Below are 15,285 nucleotides of genomic sequence, written 5' to 3'. Positions count from 1 at the left end.
CCCCACCCTGCCCCGCCCCGTGCTTTCTCTCTGGTCCCCTGTCTCCCCTTCTCTCTGCTCCCTGTCTCTCCCTCGACCTTCTTCTGTTTCTGCCCGGTCTCTGGGTCTCTGACCCCCATCTGGCCCTCATGGCTTTGTGTCTGGAGCTCTTGAAGCAATGTGAGTGGTGGGGTGTCCGGGTCGGGCCGGAGTCATCCCGCAGGCTGGCCGCGGCTGAGGCTCCATGGGGTTGGCGCTGGGGCAGAGGCTGGTGCTGGGTCAAGGAGGCCCTGGGACCTCTTGGCGGGGGTTGAGGGGTAGGCTTTCTGGCAGAGGAGGGAGTGGGGGCCTTCCTGCTCTGAGGCTTCTGCTTTAGTTGCTTGAGTGTGTGGAGGGGGCCCTGGCTGGGTATTCCTGCCCGCTTGGCCCTGCATGGCCTGGCACTTTGTGATCGCTTGTGGGCAGGCTGGGGCTATTTTGGAGCCAGCAGGATGTGATATCACTTGGGCGTTTATTTAGACCCAGCTGGGGGTGGGGGATGCGTTCTTGCCAACTTGAGTAATGACATTTTGCAGGGGGGTGCGGCTTTTTAGGCAGCTGGGCTGTGGGGTTTGTGGCCAGAACTTTGCAAGCCACCAGAGTGGGCAGTGAATACATGGGCTTGTTGAGACTTGCTTTAAGGTGATCAGAGGTCTTAATCTGACCACCCTGGAGTTTTGGGTTTGGCTGAGATCTCTAGAGCCTTAGATTTTGCCTTTTTTAAGGGGTGTGACCTTGAGTGAGACCTTTGACCTCTCTAAGCCTCAGTTTCCCCATCAGTAAAAGAAAATTGTGTGTGCCTGCTTCACAGGGTTGTCATAAAGATCAAATGAAACATTTGTGTATATACTTTATGAACCAACAGCCTGTCTTTAAACCGAGCACAGAGGGGGAGAATAGCTTGCCTGAGAGCACACAGTTCATGTCAGAGCTGGCACAGGGATCTGGGACCAAGACTGCACAGTCCAGGGTTCTTTACCCTCCATTCGACTGCCTCTTGGTTATTCATAAACACACCTGCTCTTCTGAGAGAGCGGGGAGATGGCTGACCCTTATTTATGCCCCAATTCCTGGTTGCTCTTCATCAGTTTGGAAAAATAGGTGAGTGCTCAGTGAGATGTCTGTGCTGGGGACAGTTGGATTTTCCATGTGCTTCCCCATTGTTCTTTAGAGTGGGGTTTGCTTGAACAGTGGCACTTGGGAGCAGTTTGTAGTTGTGAACCATGGCTGCTTTTCCTTCCTGTGCTGTGGAATGGGGAAATAAAGGCCCCTGCTGAGAGAGGCTTTAGAGCACTGGGGTCTGCTGTCAAGAACTTCAGGATGTCCTAGAACTCTGGAGCAGGGAATGAAACCAGTTATTGTCCCCTGCCCCTGAGTCCTTCAGATAAGGTGAGGCACAGAAAGACCATGGACCAAGCAGAGGTTTGAACCAGGACTCCTGAGTCCTATTCCATGCATTGCCTCTGAAGAAGTCAGTGTTAGGTGTCACCTGCCCCTGGTATATAATGATAATTTCTCATATCCATTAACCGTTTACTGTGTGCCCTGTGTTTGGCATATTACATGGGGAGGAGAGAGGGCATGATCCTTTGACTGGAAGTGAGAGATCAAGGGCTCTAGTCCCCACCCACATCTTGTCCACTCTCAGGGAAGTCAGTTTTCCTTGGGTGTCAATTTACGAATCTGTAAAATAGCAATCCTTGTCCTAAGGTTGATTCTGAAATCATGGAGTCCCTAAAATTCTGTGAGGCAGAGTGCCAAAGTTTTATTTCTGGTTCTGAAACTAAAATTCTGTGTAACTTCAGACAATTATTCCCTCTCTTTGGACCTCTTTTTCTTACTAAAAAGTGAGGGAGTTGGATGGCATGGTCTCTTGGGTCTTTCTAGCCCTGGCATTTGAGGATTCTAAGATAATTCAAAGACTACTTACTTGTAGCTACATCCCATTTTACTTTTTAAAAGTGTGCCTGATCACAGAGTAAGAGGAAAAATTTGCTGAATGCTGCCAGATGCATGCTAATGATGGTTTCATAAGAGAGATGTTCTGTCTGGGCAGAGAAATCAGAAAGGCTTCTAGTAGGAGGTGGCATTCAAGCTGAATGTCTGTACCAGTGTCTGTTCTGTCTCTTCTACGGCTGTTCCAGAAAGGGAAGTAGTGTGGCTTAGTCACAAACACCTGGTTTTAATCAGTCTCCATCACTCACTGCCTGTGTAATCCTGAGCAGATTACTTCTTTTGAGCTTCAATTTCTTCATCTGGACTCAAAATAATCATTTATACTATAGAATTGTGAGGAGGATTAAGTGAGATTTTATATACACACCTGGTACATAGTAGGCACTTAATGTGAACTTTCTCCTCCCGATAATATCTGGGTCTCTGTGGGAACAAGATAAAGGCCAGCCTCTCACATCACTCCACCACCCCCTGGTTTGGGTTCAGGTAACAAGGAAAGCACCTTCTGACCAGTCTAGTAATAATGGGAGTAGTTCTCTAATCTCCCACAACTGTGTGAAGCGTTATATAATCTGCCAGACTTTTCCTGACCATTGTTCCTCATAACTGTCTTGAGAGGAAGTCAGTGAAGTTCTCCCTGTTTCACAAGTGAATGAAGAGTAGAGGGTCTAGAAAGGGACAGGGCCATGCTCAGAGTCCCATCATGGCAATGTTAAGGCAGGCTTGGAGTCCAGGGCTCTCGACTTTTCTTTCCCTCTTCCCACGGTTTTCTCTAAGTTTTCAGCTTCTACCTGGGAGCCTGTCCTGCAGCTTCCTGCTCTGGCATCTGTTCCGCTAGGAGGATTTGCTTGACATTTCCCCAGTCTCTGAGCTCATCTCACATTTAAGGGAGGCTAGCTTGAGGCTGGGCCAGGACTGAGTCACCACCTCCCTGGCTCTCTGGTCCTAGACGTGCCCCTAGGGCCACTGCTGGAGACCTACTGGCTGTAGAGACATTCTTTCTTCTCAGAAACTCAGATGAGCCCTGGAAGGTGTCGCCTGGGCTCTTAGGAGAAGGCTGCAGTGGTGGCTCTGTGCATAGTTCTTCACTCCCCAGGGCTTCATAAGCCACACTGAGAAGGTATTGCTGGACTCTTGCTACCAGCCATTTTTTTGTGTGTTGTATCTCCCTTGGTGCCTGATTCCCTTAGAGCCCACCCTGTCAAGCACTACCTCTTCCAGGAGATCTCAAGTGCTGGCCCTGTAGACCCACTGTGGGTTCAGCCCTAGCTCCATACACTTACTTAATCAAAGTGTGACCTTATCAGGTCATTTTGCATCTCTTCGCCTCAGTTTCCTCTAATAAAATTCAGTCTTCATCTTTTTTTCTTTGGTACCAAGACTTGAACTCAGGACCTTGCACTTGCCAGGCAGGCGCTTGTGCCTCTGAGCTACATCCCTGGCCCCAGTCTTCATCTTTATGAAGTTCAGATTCTTGAGTTTTATCTCTAGAGAGTCTCATTTGGAAGGTCTGGGGACAGGAATCAATTTTTTTCTCCCCCTTGATACTAGGTATTGAAAAACCTTGGCACTGAGCTATGTCCTCTGCTCCTTTTTTTTGGTTTTTGCTTTGCAATAAGGACTCCCTAAATTGCATAGGCTGGGCTCAAACTTTCAAGCCTCCTGCTTCTGAGTGCTGAGATTATACACATGCGCCACCACACCTAGTTGGGAATCAACTTTTTGTGCGAGCCTTCTAAAGGATTCTGATGCTGAGAGCCTGTTGGCTACACTTTGAGCAAAGCCAAACTGAGAGTGTCCAGGATTTAAGTGACAGTCTGGCTTGTCCCTGCTGTGTGACCTTGATCTTTTTTCTGTGCCTCAGTTTTCTTCCTTGTTAATGTGATAGGAATAGAAATAGTTACCTTGTAGGTTGCTGTGAGATGTAGTAAGGACCCCTCAAGAAATGACAGTTGCACCATCATCATTGTCTTTGTTTTGGACAGGATTGTTTGTTTGCAGAAGCTAACCACCCTTATGTGGCTTAGCCCTGGCAGCAGGTACTGGCAGATCTGGCCAGGGTGAAGGCTGTGGAATCAAACACCTGAACAGGAGTGAAATCCAGTCGTCAACAAGAATTTAATGAGGTTGATGAGGTGTGAGGTGTAAATACTTCTCAAGTGCCCAGGTTTCCCATTCCTGGCTATGGCTTGAGGGAGTTGGAATCAGCTCTGTTACTCACCCGCCCATTCCTGGAGACCAAGGCTGCCTTAAAGACAAATAAAATCCAAATTCTAGAGCTAAAAGATGCTTCCTTACTTATTTCACAGTAAGGAAGCAGGCCTAGTTAGGGATAAGGAGGTACCTAGCATCCCAGAGCAAGACCTTACCAGGGTCTGGTTAGGGCCATAGCCCTGCCTCCCCCAGGGCTCCCTCCCTCCTGTATTCTAGCCTGTATCACCAGGTGAAGAACATAACTCTAGCAAAACGTATCCTCACAGGACAAGAGAAGCAGTCACCCCAGAGCTGAATAGAGCCTGGGAAATACTTTCTTACTGGAGGCCAACCCTCCCAGCCTAGGCTGGGCTATGCGAGAAAGGGGAGGAACAGACTGACAAGGCCTCTGCCCCTGGGAACATATGGTACGACTAGGGAGACAAGGCCTACAATTATGAGAGACTGTGTGACAGTCTGTAATTAAGTGTCTGCTGAGAAAAGGCATTGTCTGAGAAGGAAGATGTGAGTGTGAGCCAGAGGAAACAAGAGCCTTTTGAGGGGAGTGGATTGCAGAGGCAGAGGGTGGAGCTGGCATTCTGGAGACTGGTTTGTTTAAAGGTGGGGGAGGGGCTGGAAGGTAAGTGTGTTTAGTAGGCTAGTTTTGCTGTATGGTACCTCAGAGCTCTGACTGGAAAATCTAGGAGGGACAAAGAGATTGTAGGCCACAGTGAGCATTAGCAGAAAAGTAGAGGCACTGGGGATCCTGGACAGTTTTAGAACAAGGGTAGCACAGCTGCAGAACTTTTGCAAGAAGGTGAATCAGACCGGCTGAATTGAAATTAATAAAAATGATGACACAGGATGTTTTGCAAGCATCCAGATGAGACAAGAGGGTGAGGTCTGGGTAGGACCCATCAACATGGGAGGGGCTGGATGGGGGAGCAGAGGACATTGTGTTTCCTGAGGATGCTCCACTGACACTTGATGGACCAAAGGGAAAGATGTTGGGTATTGCTGGACTGGGGCAAGAAGTGGCAGTCTGAACACATTCTTTGTGCACCTCTCTGTGCGAAGGCCTCCAAATCTGTACAGCAAGCCAGAGGCAGGTGGACTTAGCATCCTTGTTTTACAATAAATCAAGTGTGGCTCAAACCCAGAGCTATTTCTAAACCCTGGTTCTTCCCACAGTTCAGCTCTGCTTCTTGGAAAAGAAACTCCTCTTATTGGGGCTCCAGGGATCTGAGTTTTCTTACTCCTTTAGCAGAGGGCATGTAAAGCCTACAAAACTCTGCTTTCTGAAGATCCTGAAGGCCAGGATTGGGTGCCAGTTTAGACTCTCTTCAAGGCAGGAAAATGGAAGTTTAGACTCTCTTCAAGGCATTTGGGATACTAACGTCAGTATGTTTACACTCCAGCATATGCATGGCCTCCAGAGCTGTGCGCCTTGTATGCCCAGTCCAGTCCAACAGTGGACATGTCCTCAACTGGCCCCAAGGAAGTTCTTAACCAGCTTCTATCAAAGAGGTTCAGTCACCCACAGAGGCCGGAAGAGACTTGTCCCAAATGCTTAATAGCACAAAACAACCAGATGATGGAGCCTTGGTCTGATTCCGTGGGCTAGAGCCAGGAATACCCATTGAGAAAGGGAACTACTGCTTTGCTGAGTGGCCACTGTAGAAAGAAGGTGATTAGTCCCAGTGCACAGCAGGAAATAGGTGACTTGACCAAGGCTTCCCAGCCAGTTTTTCTCTTCTCTTGTGTAGCACATGCCCCCATGTACATGAACTTGGTTATAAAGTAAAAGCAATCACATGGCAGGCCCAGCCTCTAGGCTCCCCTCACTCCATTCCTCCCTTGTTCTCAGCAACTATTCTCAGCATCCAAATGCCAGTCTGGTTTGGTAAATACTCTGAGTCCACCTATGTGCAGAGTGTGATTGTAACTGGGACCATGTTTTTCATTCCAAAGTGTCTTTTTTTCTCTTTTTTCTTTTTTTGAGTCAGATTCTCACTGTATAGTGCGGACTGGCTGGCCTTGAACTCTTTTATGTAGCCCAGGCTAGCCTCAAACTCACAGCAATCCTCCTGCCTCAGCCTCCATGAGTACTGGAATTGCAGGCGTGTACCACCACACCTAGCATACCAAAGTCTTAGCAAAGGTTTTGAAGAAGGATTTTTATGTTCCTTTAGAACAAACACAGGTTGAGAAATGTCATCTGGACACTGGAACAGCAGACTAGAGTGCCTTGTACTGTGCCTTTATTTTATTTTTTATTTTTTTATTTTTTGAGACAGGATCTCGCTATGTAGTTCAGGCTGGTCTTGAACTCCCTATGTAGCCCACACTGGCCTCACCACAATCCTCTTGCCTTAGCTTCCCAAGTGCTGGGATTATGGGCATGCACCATCACACCTGGCTGTATCTTTCAATTATAAGAACTCATTTGATTACCATTTGCCACGTGCTTTCTCATCAATTTGCTTGTTCTCATGTATATTCATTCTTTGTTTTATTTTCAGCACATTGATTCTGGATCTTTATTTGTGTAGCCTGTTTGGCTTTGTAAAGCACTCTTATCCACATTATCTCAGTAGATTCTTATATAAATCCTCATTTTTCAGAAGAGGAAACTAAGGATCAATCTTAGAAAGTGACTTGAGCAAGGTCATTCTGGCTGAGCTGTATATTTATCCAGCACGTATTTATTGAGTGCTGCTGTGTGTCAGGTGGTGACCCAGTCCTGGGAATATACAGACAGGCAGAGCAGACTAGGAGAGGTCATTTCTGACCTCATTGAGTGTACACCATCTTTGAGGTCTAGCCAGGATCCACCCCAGGATTGCTGTTCTCTAACACTGGGCTCTTTCCACTGCAGATCCCTCTGGTTTAGGCCTGTGGATCCAGACTGTTAACAGCCTAGAGACCATCAGCCTGGACCATAGTGGTAAAGCAAGCGAGGGTGTAGGTTTCTACAGACTGAACTTCAGAAAGGACAAAAGAGGTTTGCAATAATGTCTTAATTATTAACAAGGTGAGGAAGGGCATCTTAGCAAAGGACCATCTGCTCCTTCTCCCCAGGGAGAATTCGCCCAAGGGCTGCTCTGCCTAAGATCCTGGCCTGACTTTTCTGCAACCTCCAAATATTTGATTACATTCTGCACAGGTGTGGAGCACTGTGGCCATGTGCTGAGCTGGGGACCCTCTCTGCTTCCTTTAATATTAAATGAAATGAAATAAAGGCAGGTCCTAACATGGCAAGTCTGCAAAGAACTCTGACCCCTAGTTCTCTCACTTTCCATGAGTGGGAGCCAAACCTAGATGGGAAGGGACTTACCAGGATGACATTCTGACAGCGATATTCCTTACCCTCTTTTACCAGCCTAATTTCATTTCCCCAGTCACTCCTGGTAGGAACCTTCCTATCCCAATTTTACACGTTCAACTTCAAAGCTTTCCTATCCCTGAAGTCCAAGTTTGTCTTCAAGCTTCCTTGACAGGCTCCACCCCCACCCCAGAGCTCTACAGTGTCCAGGCTGCCTTTTTCTACCCTTAGAGACTTCTATTCTGAGTGCCTGGGTCCTTCATCCTAGGAGTCTGATACCTGAGGTCTAATGGGAGGTATCTCTATGTACATTTTTACATTTTTTGTGTGTAAAAATCAAATTTTTATCCAAAAATGTGTGATTTTAAAGTTCAGACTTACTTATTTTTGATGCTGAGGACTGAACCCAGAACTTGTGCGTGCTAGTCAGGTACTCTACCACTGAGCTGTACTATCAGCCCAAAATTGAAAGTTTGAGAAAGATGTCCAATAAAAAATCAGTGTCTCTTCTACCTAGATACCTAGATACCTGTGACCGGATTTTTCTTTCCAGAAGTTCTCTCCTATAAGGCAACTATTTCAGCAACATCCATTTTTATTACATCAGTTATTCTGTCCTCGTCTTTATTACAAAGTCTTTCTGTTGTAGCTTACTCTCTTTAGGCACACACAAGTCCATAACCTCACTTTTTCGTGAGCATGTGGCTTTCCATTGATAGACCATCATTTGTTTGTCGAGTCCCCTTACCAGGGACATTTAGGTTTCCAGTCTTGCTGCTATAAACACTACTGCAGGGCCGGGGATATAGCTCAGTGGCATAAGTGCCTACCTGCCAAGCGCAAGGTCTGAGTTCAATTCTCAGTACAAACAAAAAAAAAAAACCACTACTGCAGTGAGTACCTTCTCCATATGACTGCATGCATGTTTACATGTGTGGCTGCAAGAGCTCTTCCTGCAAGTGAAAATGCTGTTTCTGAGAGACTATAGTCTTAAAATCTTGTCCAGTATTTTTGAATTGTTCTCGTTTCTATTCTCAACATGTATATATTTTTTAAAACATCCCACCTCCCTGCCTCCATTGAGTAAGAAATTACTATTCCTGGCAAGCATGAAGTCCTGAGTTCTGGTACCCCCCCAAATCACTACTGTAATCCAACCTATGGTTTTACAGATAGAGCAAAGTCCAGAGAGGGAAGGAGTTGGCCACTTTCCCTACCTGGGAAGATGCAGGTGGAAAGAAGTAGGCCATTAAGGAAAGAAATGGGCTGGAGCAGTGGCAGGAGTGAAGCCCACATTGGGGGTGATGGGATTCTGTTCCAGGTTGCTGGGGATGTATCTGGGACTTGGGCTCCAGGGAAAGGCCTTCCCCTGTCCCTCTGTCATGAGCCTGTGTGGAGTATGCTCAGCTGCTTGGCAACGGCTGGGTCAGGCCAGTGAGTGAGCTCATTCAAATATTTACTGAGCTTCTGCAGCCCTGTGCTGGTTTGGTCACTGTGTCCCTGCCCACCTCTGAGCCTCAGTTTTTCTTGTCTGAATGGTCGGGAGGTTTGTACCTGCCTTCCTCGTGCTCCTGGCCTATTGGGAAGGTTTGGTAAACCAGACAGTAAAACAGATTACAATGGTTCCAGCTAGATATGTGTGGGCAACCTGGTCAGCAGTGGGTCTGAAGTTTGGGCCTGTCCTGTGTAGGCTGCTGTTTTAGCAGATGGCCTGGTCAGATCTCAGGCTGAGAATTTCAGTGCAGTTGTCGGTGGGTACCTCCTGTTCATGTGCCCAGGCATAGTTAGAACTGTGCTTGGTAGCTTCTTGAATTTCCTCTGCCTCAGGTCGCTGGGACCTCCAGGACCTGGCAGGATAAAAGAACTGGGTGGCAGATGAGGGAGAGGCAGTCAGGGAGACCAGGAAGGTGTCTGTCTACACTGTTACCAGAGTTTTGCCTCATTCCACAGGCCAACAGGATGGCCCCTTGGGTTGGTGGGTGGGTCTCTGCAGCTTCTTTTCGTACCAGTGGTGTGACCGCTGGTTTGAGGAAGGGGAAGTCTGGTATTTAAGTCACTAGTGTAGTTCAGTGGGAAAACAGAGGTGCGGTGTAGGCATCCTCCCCAGTTTCTCAGTGAGCTTACACCCTTTTGGGGATTAGAAATCAGGATTCAGCTCTCTCAGTTCTTAGCACTCACCATATTTCCCAGTTGTCTCAAGGCTTTACTGCTTTAGTTTCACTTTGGGGTTAAAAACCAAAGTGAAAGGGAATAGCAAAGCAGGAAGCAGCTGCTTTAGACCCATTCCAGCGTTGGGGAGCCCTGGGGGACCCAAGCTAAGCAGGCCTCTTTAGGAGGAGAACGAACCTCTTCTTTACCCACTTCCACCCTTGTTCTTGAAGTCTGGCAGGGTTGGGTGGGGCTCCATGGAGAGGTGCCAGTCTGCAGACTGGCGGTGACGTCCTGACCAGGCCATCTGGGAGCAGGCCAGTAGGACAGGTTCCTTAAGTGAAATCAGCCTCCCCTGGGTGTGGTCCCAGCCCTGGGCCCCCAGGTCAGGAGCTATTGCCTTTTAAACTCCATTCTTCCGGGGTGGGTCCGGAAGCTAGTCCCGTGTTGCCATGGGAAAGAAACCCTGGCCTCCTGAATCCAGCTTTCTCAGAGCAGTTCACATTACCTGAAGGTAAGCACAAGCACCCATCTCCACTATGAAAACTCTTTGACATTGGGTCACCACCACTGGCACCTACCCCAACCCACAAAAGTTTCTTCTCAGGACCTAGCCAACCTCAAAGCCTTTTCGCCCTTGTCCCATTGCCAGTCTCAGGGTCTTGTAGAGACAAGGGATAGTGAAGCAGGAACTCTAGCTTCTCATGTCTTTGTCTCTGAGTTGATAGGTGGCTTCAGGCAGGATCTTCCCTGCTCTGCCCTCAAAGTCCCCATTAGTCTCTTGGCAGAGCACAGTTCTTTCCAGCCCTGCTCCTCAGCTGAATGAATTTTGGTTCCTGGAAGCTGGTGAGACTCTCACAACAGCAGCTTTGGTCTAGGTCAGCTTTTGTATTTCAAAGATTAGCTGTTATCTAACCAAGCCAGGGTCTTAACTACATATTCCATGTGCTTTTTTCCTAAGAAAATGTTCAGACTTGCCAAAGTAGGTAAGGAATCAATGTGGTTGCTTCAACAAGTAAGATTTTTATGTACTTTTCTTTCTCTGCACAATCACAAGGTTTCTAAGCACAGACCTGGTGTCTACTCCCTGAGTTACCTGATGAGCACACAGGACATGATCAGGAAGCCCTTGTTGAAAGATGTGGCTGATAATTCACTCTACATTGGTCTCTTGGGCTGCCGAAAAGTAGCTTTTATTCAGCCCACCTGGGTACAGCTGAGTCAGGCCCAGTAAGGAGAAGCCCACACCCCGAAAGTCATGTGGACCCTTAATTAAGAACATAGCTCTAGAATCAGACTGCTGGGGTTTAGATCCTGCCCTGTGACTCAGAGCTGTGAGACCTTTGCAGGGTGCTTAACCTCTTGTCTCATTTTCCTCACCTGCAAATGGTGATGACAATACTGCCTGACTATAGTCTCAGTGTGAGGAGGAGAGGAAGGTATGTGAAGCAGGAAGCATAGAGCTTGTATGAAGGAGGCAACCCAATGTTAGTTGCTGCTGTCACTGACATCCAGAGTGAGAGAAGACTTAACATAGCTGGACTGCCATGGACCCTGCCTGGAAAGATGTAGATAAGCTGGGTGGGCCAGGTGGAGGGTTCTGGTGAGGAATGTGCTTTAGCGAAGAGGACCTCTGAGCTGAGTAGGCTCATGTAGATGGAGTTTTTGAGGGGAGGCAAGGGCAGGTTGTACATGAGTTAGGACAGCCAAAGTCAGCTGGAAATGTCTGCCCAGGGCTTAAGTCTGCTGGGCACCCAGGGCTGTAGTTCATCTCTGCAGGGTCCTCACTCCCATCTGGATGGTTTCCTACTGGGAGCTATGACGAGGAGCTTGTTATTGAGTGTGCTAGGAATAGATTTGATAGCTTCAGACTTTCCTGAAACTTTCTTCCCATCCCAAGCTTCCCACGCTTCATGACGTGGCTGTTACCCTGCACAGGGGTGTGGTAGCATCAAGAGGTGTCTGCTGCCCACGGCAGGGACAGGCTGGGGTGGAGTGCTTGTCTGCGCCCAGTACAGGGGTGGCTGCCACCATTGCTGCTGCCTCAGCAGTCTCTTTGAAGAGGGTATACATGACAGTGCCTGGGAACAGCCTGTGACAGGATTGGGGTTCTGCAGACCCAGCTTCTCCCTCTCCCCATCTCACCTCCACTTCTCTTTCCAAACAGCCAGCTGATGGTATACCTACAGTGTCGGGGGCCATGCTGGGAGCCAGGGAGCCAGGAGGAGTGCAGGGAACACAATTGATCCATCCAGCTTGGAATCTGGCCCAAGCAGCTAGCTCATAAACAAGATACTATCTGATTGCAGTGAGAGTCCGAGGAAAACAAATAGGTTCTTCAAGGGACCTCATTGGAGAGGCTGGGGAGAGCACCTTAGAGAAGGTGACTTTGAAGATTGCCAGGGGCCAGTCAGGGAGAATAAGAAATAACAGGTCCCTGAAGTGAAAATGTTTGTATATTGCTGAAATGAGAGGTGCTGGTTACATCTGGAAGGTCAGTAAGCCTAGTTGGGTCTGAGACAGGCTCACCTGTGGGAGCCAAGTGTATTGCTGTATTAAGAAGTTGATAGTAACAGGGCAGGGTGGTGCATACCATAATCCCAGCACTCTGGGAGGCTGAGGCAGGAGGATGGCAAATTTAGGTTGTGCTTGGGCTGGGGATTTAGCTCAGCGGCAAAAGCGCCTGCCTGGCAAGCGCAAGGTCGTGAGTTCGGTTCCCGGTACCGGAGAAAAACCAAAAAAAAAAAAGAAAGAAAAAAAAAAATCATGACTATCAACATACTCACTGAAACTAGGTTGTGCTTGGGGAACTTAGACCCTGTCTATAAATAAATAAGCTAGGTATAGAGCTCAGTACCACTTCTCCCAAAAAAGAAAAAGAAAAGGTGTGATAATGAAATTCTGCAAGTGATTTTATTTTGCAATTAATATCATTACTTCCAAATACTGATTATTGGTTTTTGTATGATCATAAGTAGATATTCCTTACTTATTGCTAACTTCCTTTCACATACTACACACTTAACAGAGCCCTTTTGCTGAGCGGGGGGCGTGTTGCATTTATTGCTGTTTTCAGAGATGATAAAACAAAGAAGTAAATTGACTTGCCCAAAGTTACACAGTTAAGATTTGAAGTTCTGGTTCACTGTTCTTTCTGTTCTACCATATTGACTCTGTTTAAGAAGACCAAGACAGAAATTATTATTTTTTCTTAGAAAGGTTACCATTCCAAAATGATTACCACTAAAAACTTCGGCATAAAGTAATTGTATTAGAGCATTGGAGTTAAAATGACTTTTTTCTGTTTTGTATATCACAAATAAGTTTATAGCACATCCACACAACCTCCTGTCCAGCACCTTCCTGAGGTTCTGTGACACTAACACATAGGTTATTTCCCTTGTTCACCTCTAATCTTTCTTTCTATTTGACTTCTTTTTTTAAATTTTTGTTTCCAGAATTTCAGCAAAGAGATTGTAAATGGATTATAAATCAGCCTACTCACAAGTATATTTAATTCAAATTAGAATTTTAGGTGGCACATGCCTATACTCCCAGCACTTGTAAGGCTAAAGATCACTGCCAGTTTGAGTCCAGCCTGGACTACATGGTGAATTCAAGGCTGGCCTGAAATACATAGCAAGACCCTATCTTAAAAAAAAAAAAAAAAAAAAATTAAAACAGTTTAAAAATTTAAGTAGTTTTAAATATGTGACTTTTGGATTTGGGGTGATAAAAAATAACTGGAACTTATCATAGGCAGTTCCTCAGTGGACTAGTTCATTAGTCCATTTTTAAAACTTTGTAAAGTACGCATAACAAAATGTACCATTAAAGAATACAGGTCAAGGGGCTGGGGATTTAGCTCAGTGGCAAAAGCGCCTGCCTGGCAAGCGCAAGGTCATGAGTTCGGTTCCCGGTACCGGAGAAAAACAAACAAACAAAAAAAAAAAAAACAAGAATACAGGTCAGTAGCATTAAGTAACAACCGTTGTTGATTCCTGTCATCTTGTTTTGAAATCCATTTTTATGGTTTTGTGTCATTTTGTTTTTGTCTTCATTGTTGTTATTTTGTTATTTTTTTCTCTTTAAAATAAAAAAGTATATTTCTAATTGTTTAGCAACTATCACCATCTGTCTTCCAAACTTTACAGCATCCCAAGCAAAAACTGTACACATTAAACTGTACGTATTAAACACTAACTCCCTATCCCCCACTCCCTCCAGCCTCTGACAGTTCTGAATTTGACTACTCTGGGTACCTTAATTCACTAGCCTACTTTAAGAATATATATTTGAAAAGCAGTAGGGGAAGGTCTCTGAATAATGAGACTCTTATGGTGATTAGTTTTCCAGGTTAATGCACACTGGAAAGCTAAGCCTTTTCCAACAGAGGTGTTAAAGGACTGTCTCCTGAGAGGGCCTCCTGCGTCGAGGCAGCCTTGTCATCAAAGCCCAATGTGGTTATGAGGAGCCTGACTATAGCCCCCTTGTGGAAGCAGGAACTTGGTTGAGGAGGGCTGCGGATTTGCTGATAGGATCCAGTGTGATTCCTCCACTGGCTACTAGCTTGCTGTAGTGCCACTCAGTACTTACTTGCAAGCCCTTTTGCCTCTCTCAGTCTCAGCTTCCTCCTCTGGGAAATGGGATAGTACTTTCTAGAATCAGTGAGACAGCTAATGAACTTCACTTTGCAACTTTGAGTATCCTAGGTCAGTGTTCAGCTATGGTTAAATGCCAGGAAACTAGAGCTTCTGCTGTTTAATAGAAGTAGAAACTCAGAAGGTGACTTTCCCAAGATCACACAGAGGATAACTAGCAAAATTGAAACCCAGCCACCTTCATTCTAAGTTGCAGTTCTTTGAGGTTCCTTGTTGGTTAGTCTTTCCAAAGAGAGTGGACTGGGGCGAGTGCTTGGTTGCTTTTTCATCTTACTGAATTTAAGATACTGTTTGAAAAGCTCCGGTGTTGAAAAGTTTGCAGGAGAGGATGGAGGCGGGGTGAATTTTAGGGTAGGGAAACAAGAACAATGACTCTGTGTTATAAGTATAGAGTGCTAAGCCAGGTATGGCTGTAATCCCAGCCCTCAGGAGGCTCAGGCTTGAGTTTAAGGCCACCCTGGGCTACATAGCAAGTTCACAGCCAGCCTGAAGTATTTCCATGGTGATCATCTTCCTCAGAGATAGCAGAAACCTTGAAGTAACTCCTCATTTGGAACCCATGGCAGACAGCAGCAATCAATCCCAGCACTCCCACTGAGCTTTCTCAACACAGGCAGGCAATACTAATCAACCAGAAGTAATATGCCCAGTGGAACCTGTGCCATCCCCAACCTAGTGCAGTTCCCCCACTTTTATATATGGGTGGCAACCCTGGGAAGGAAAGGGACTGTTCAAGAGGGCAGTGATGTCATAGCTCTCTTTGTGAGAGTAAATCAGGATAGCCTGATGCCTGAGGAAGTATGCTGGCAAAAGCATCAGGGCAGAGTACCTCCTAGAGGGGCAAAAGTTATCAAGGTAAAGTCTGCTTTATATGTTTCTCGAGATGCTGGCTTGGGGTCAGGGTCTTTGTGAAAGTGCGCTGTAGTTGCATTTCACTTGCCAGAGGCAAGCAAACTTGCCTTTCAACAGCAGCATCTAAGCTCT

The 15,285-nt window shown here is 46.5% G+C and overlaps 1 protein-coding gene across 4 annotated transcripts in view; it reads left to right on the top strand.

Moving 5' to 3' along the window:
- Positions 1 to 15,285, top strand: part of Dlgap4 (discs, large (Drosophila) homolog-associated protein 4) — a 122,325-nt gene that overhangs the window by 71,266 nt on the left and 35,774 nt on the right. The window contains exon 1 of one of the 4 annotated variants that reach the window (XM_005384743.2): positions 1 to 159. The exons of 2 other annotated variants lie outside the window; for them this stretch is intronic. In XM_005384743.2, coding sequence (XP_005384800.1) covers positions 129 to 159 — 31 coding nt within the window. In that variant the 5' untranslated portion in view covers positions 1 to 128. Of the gene's footprint in view, positions 160 to 208; positions 297 to 15,285 lie in introns of those variants that run through there. One more of the 4 variants, XM_005384742.2, reaches the window with a different exon arrangement.

This window comes from Chinchilla lanigera, unplaced genomic scaffold (assembly GCF_000276665.1).
Source record: "Chinchilla lanigera isolate Chin_1 unplaced genomic scaffold, ChiLan1.0 scaffold00021, whole genome shotgun sequence".
Classification (NCBI taxonomy): Eukaryota; Metazoa; Chordata; class Mammalia; order Rodentia; family Chinchillidae; genus Chinchilla; species Chinchilla lanigera.
This window is presented reverse-complemented; position numbering and strand designations above follow the sequence as displayed.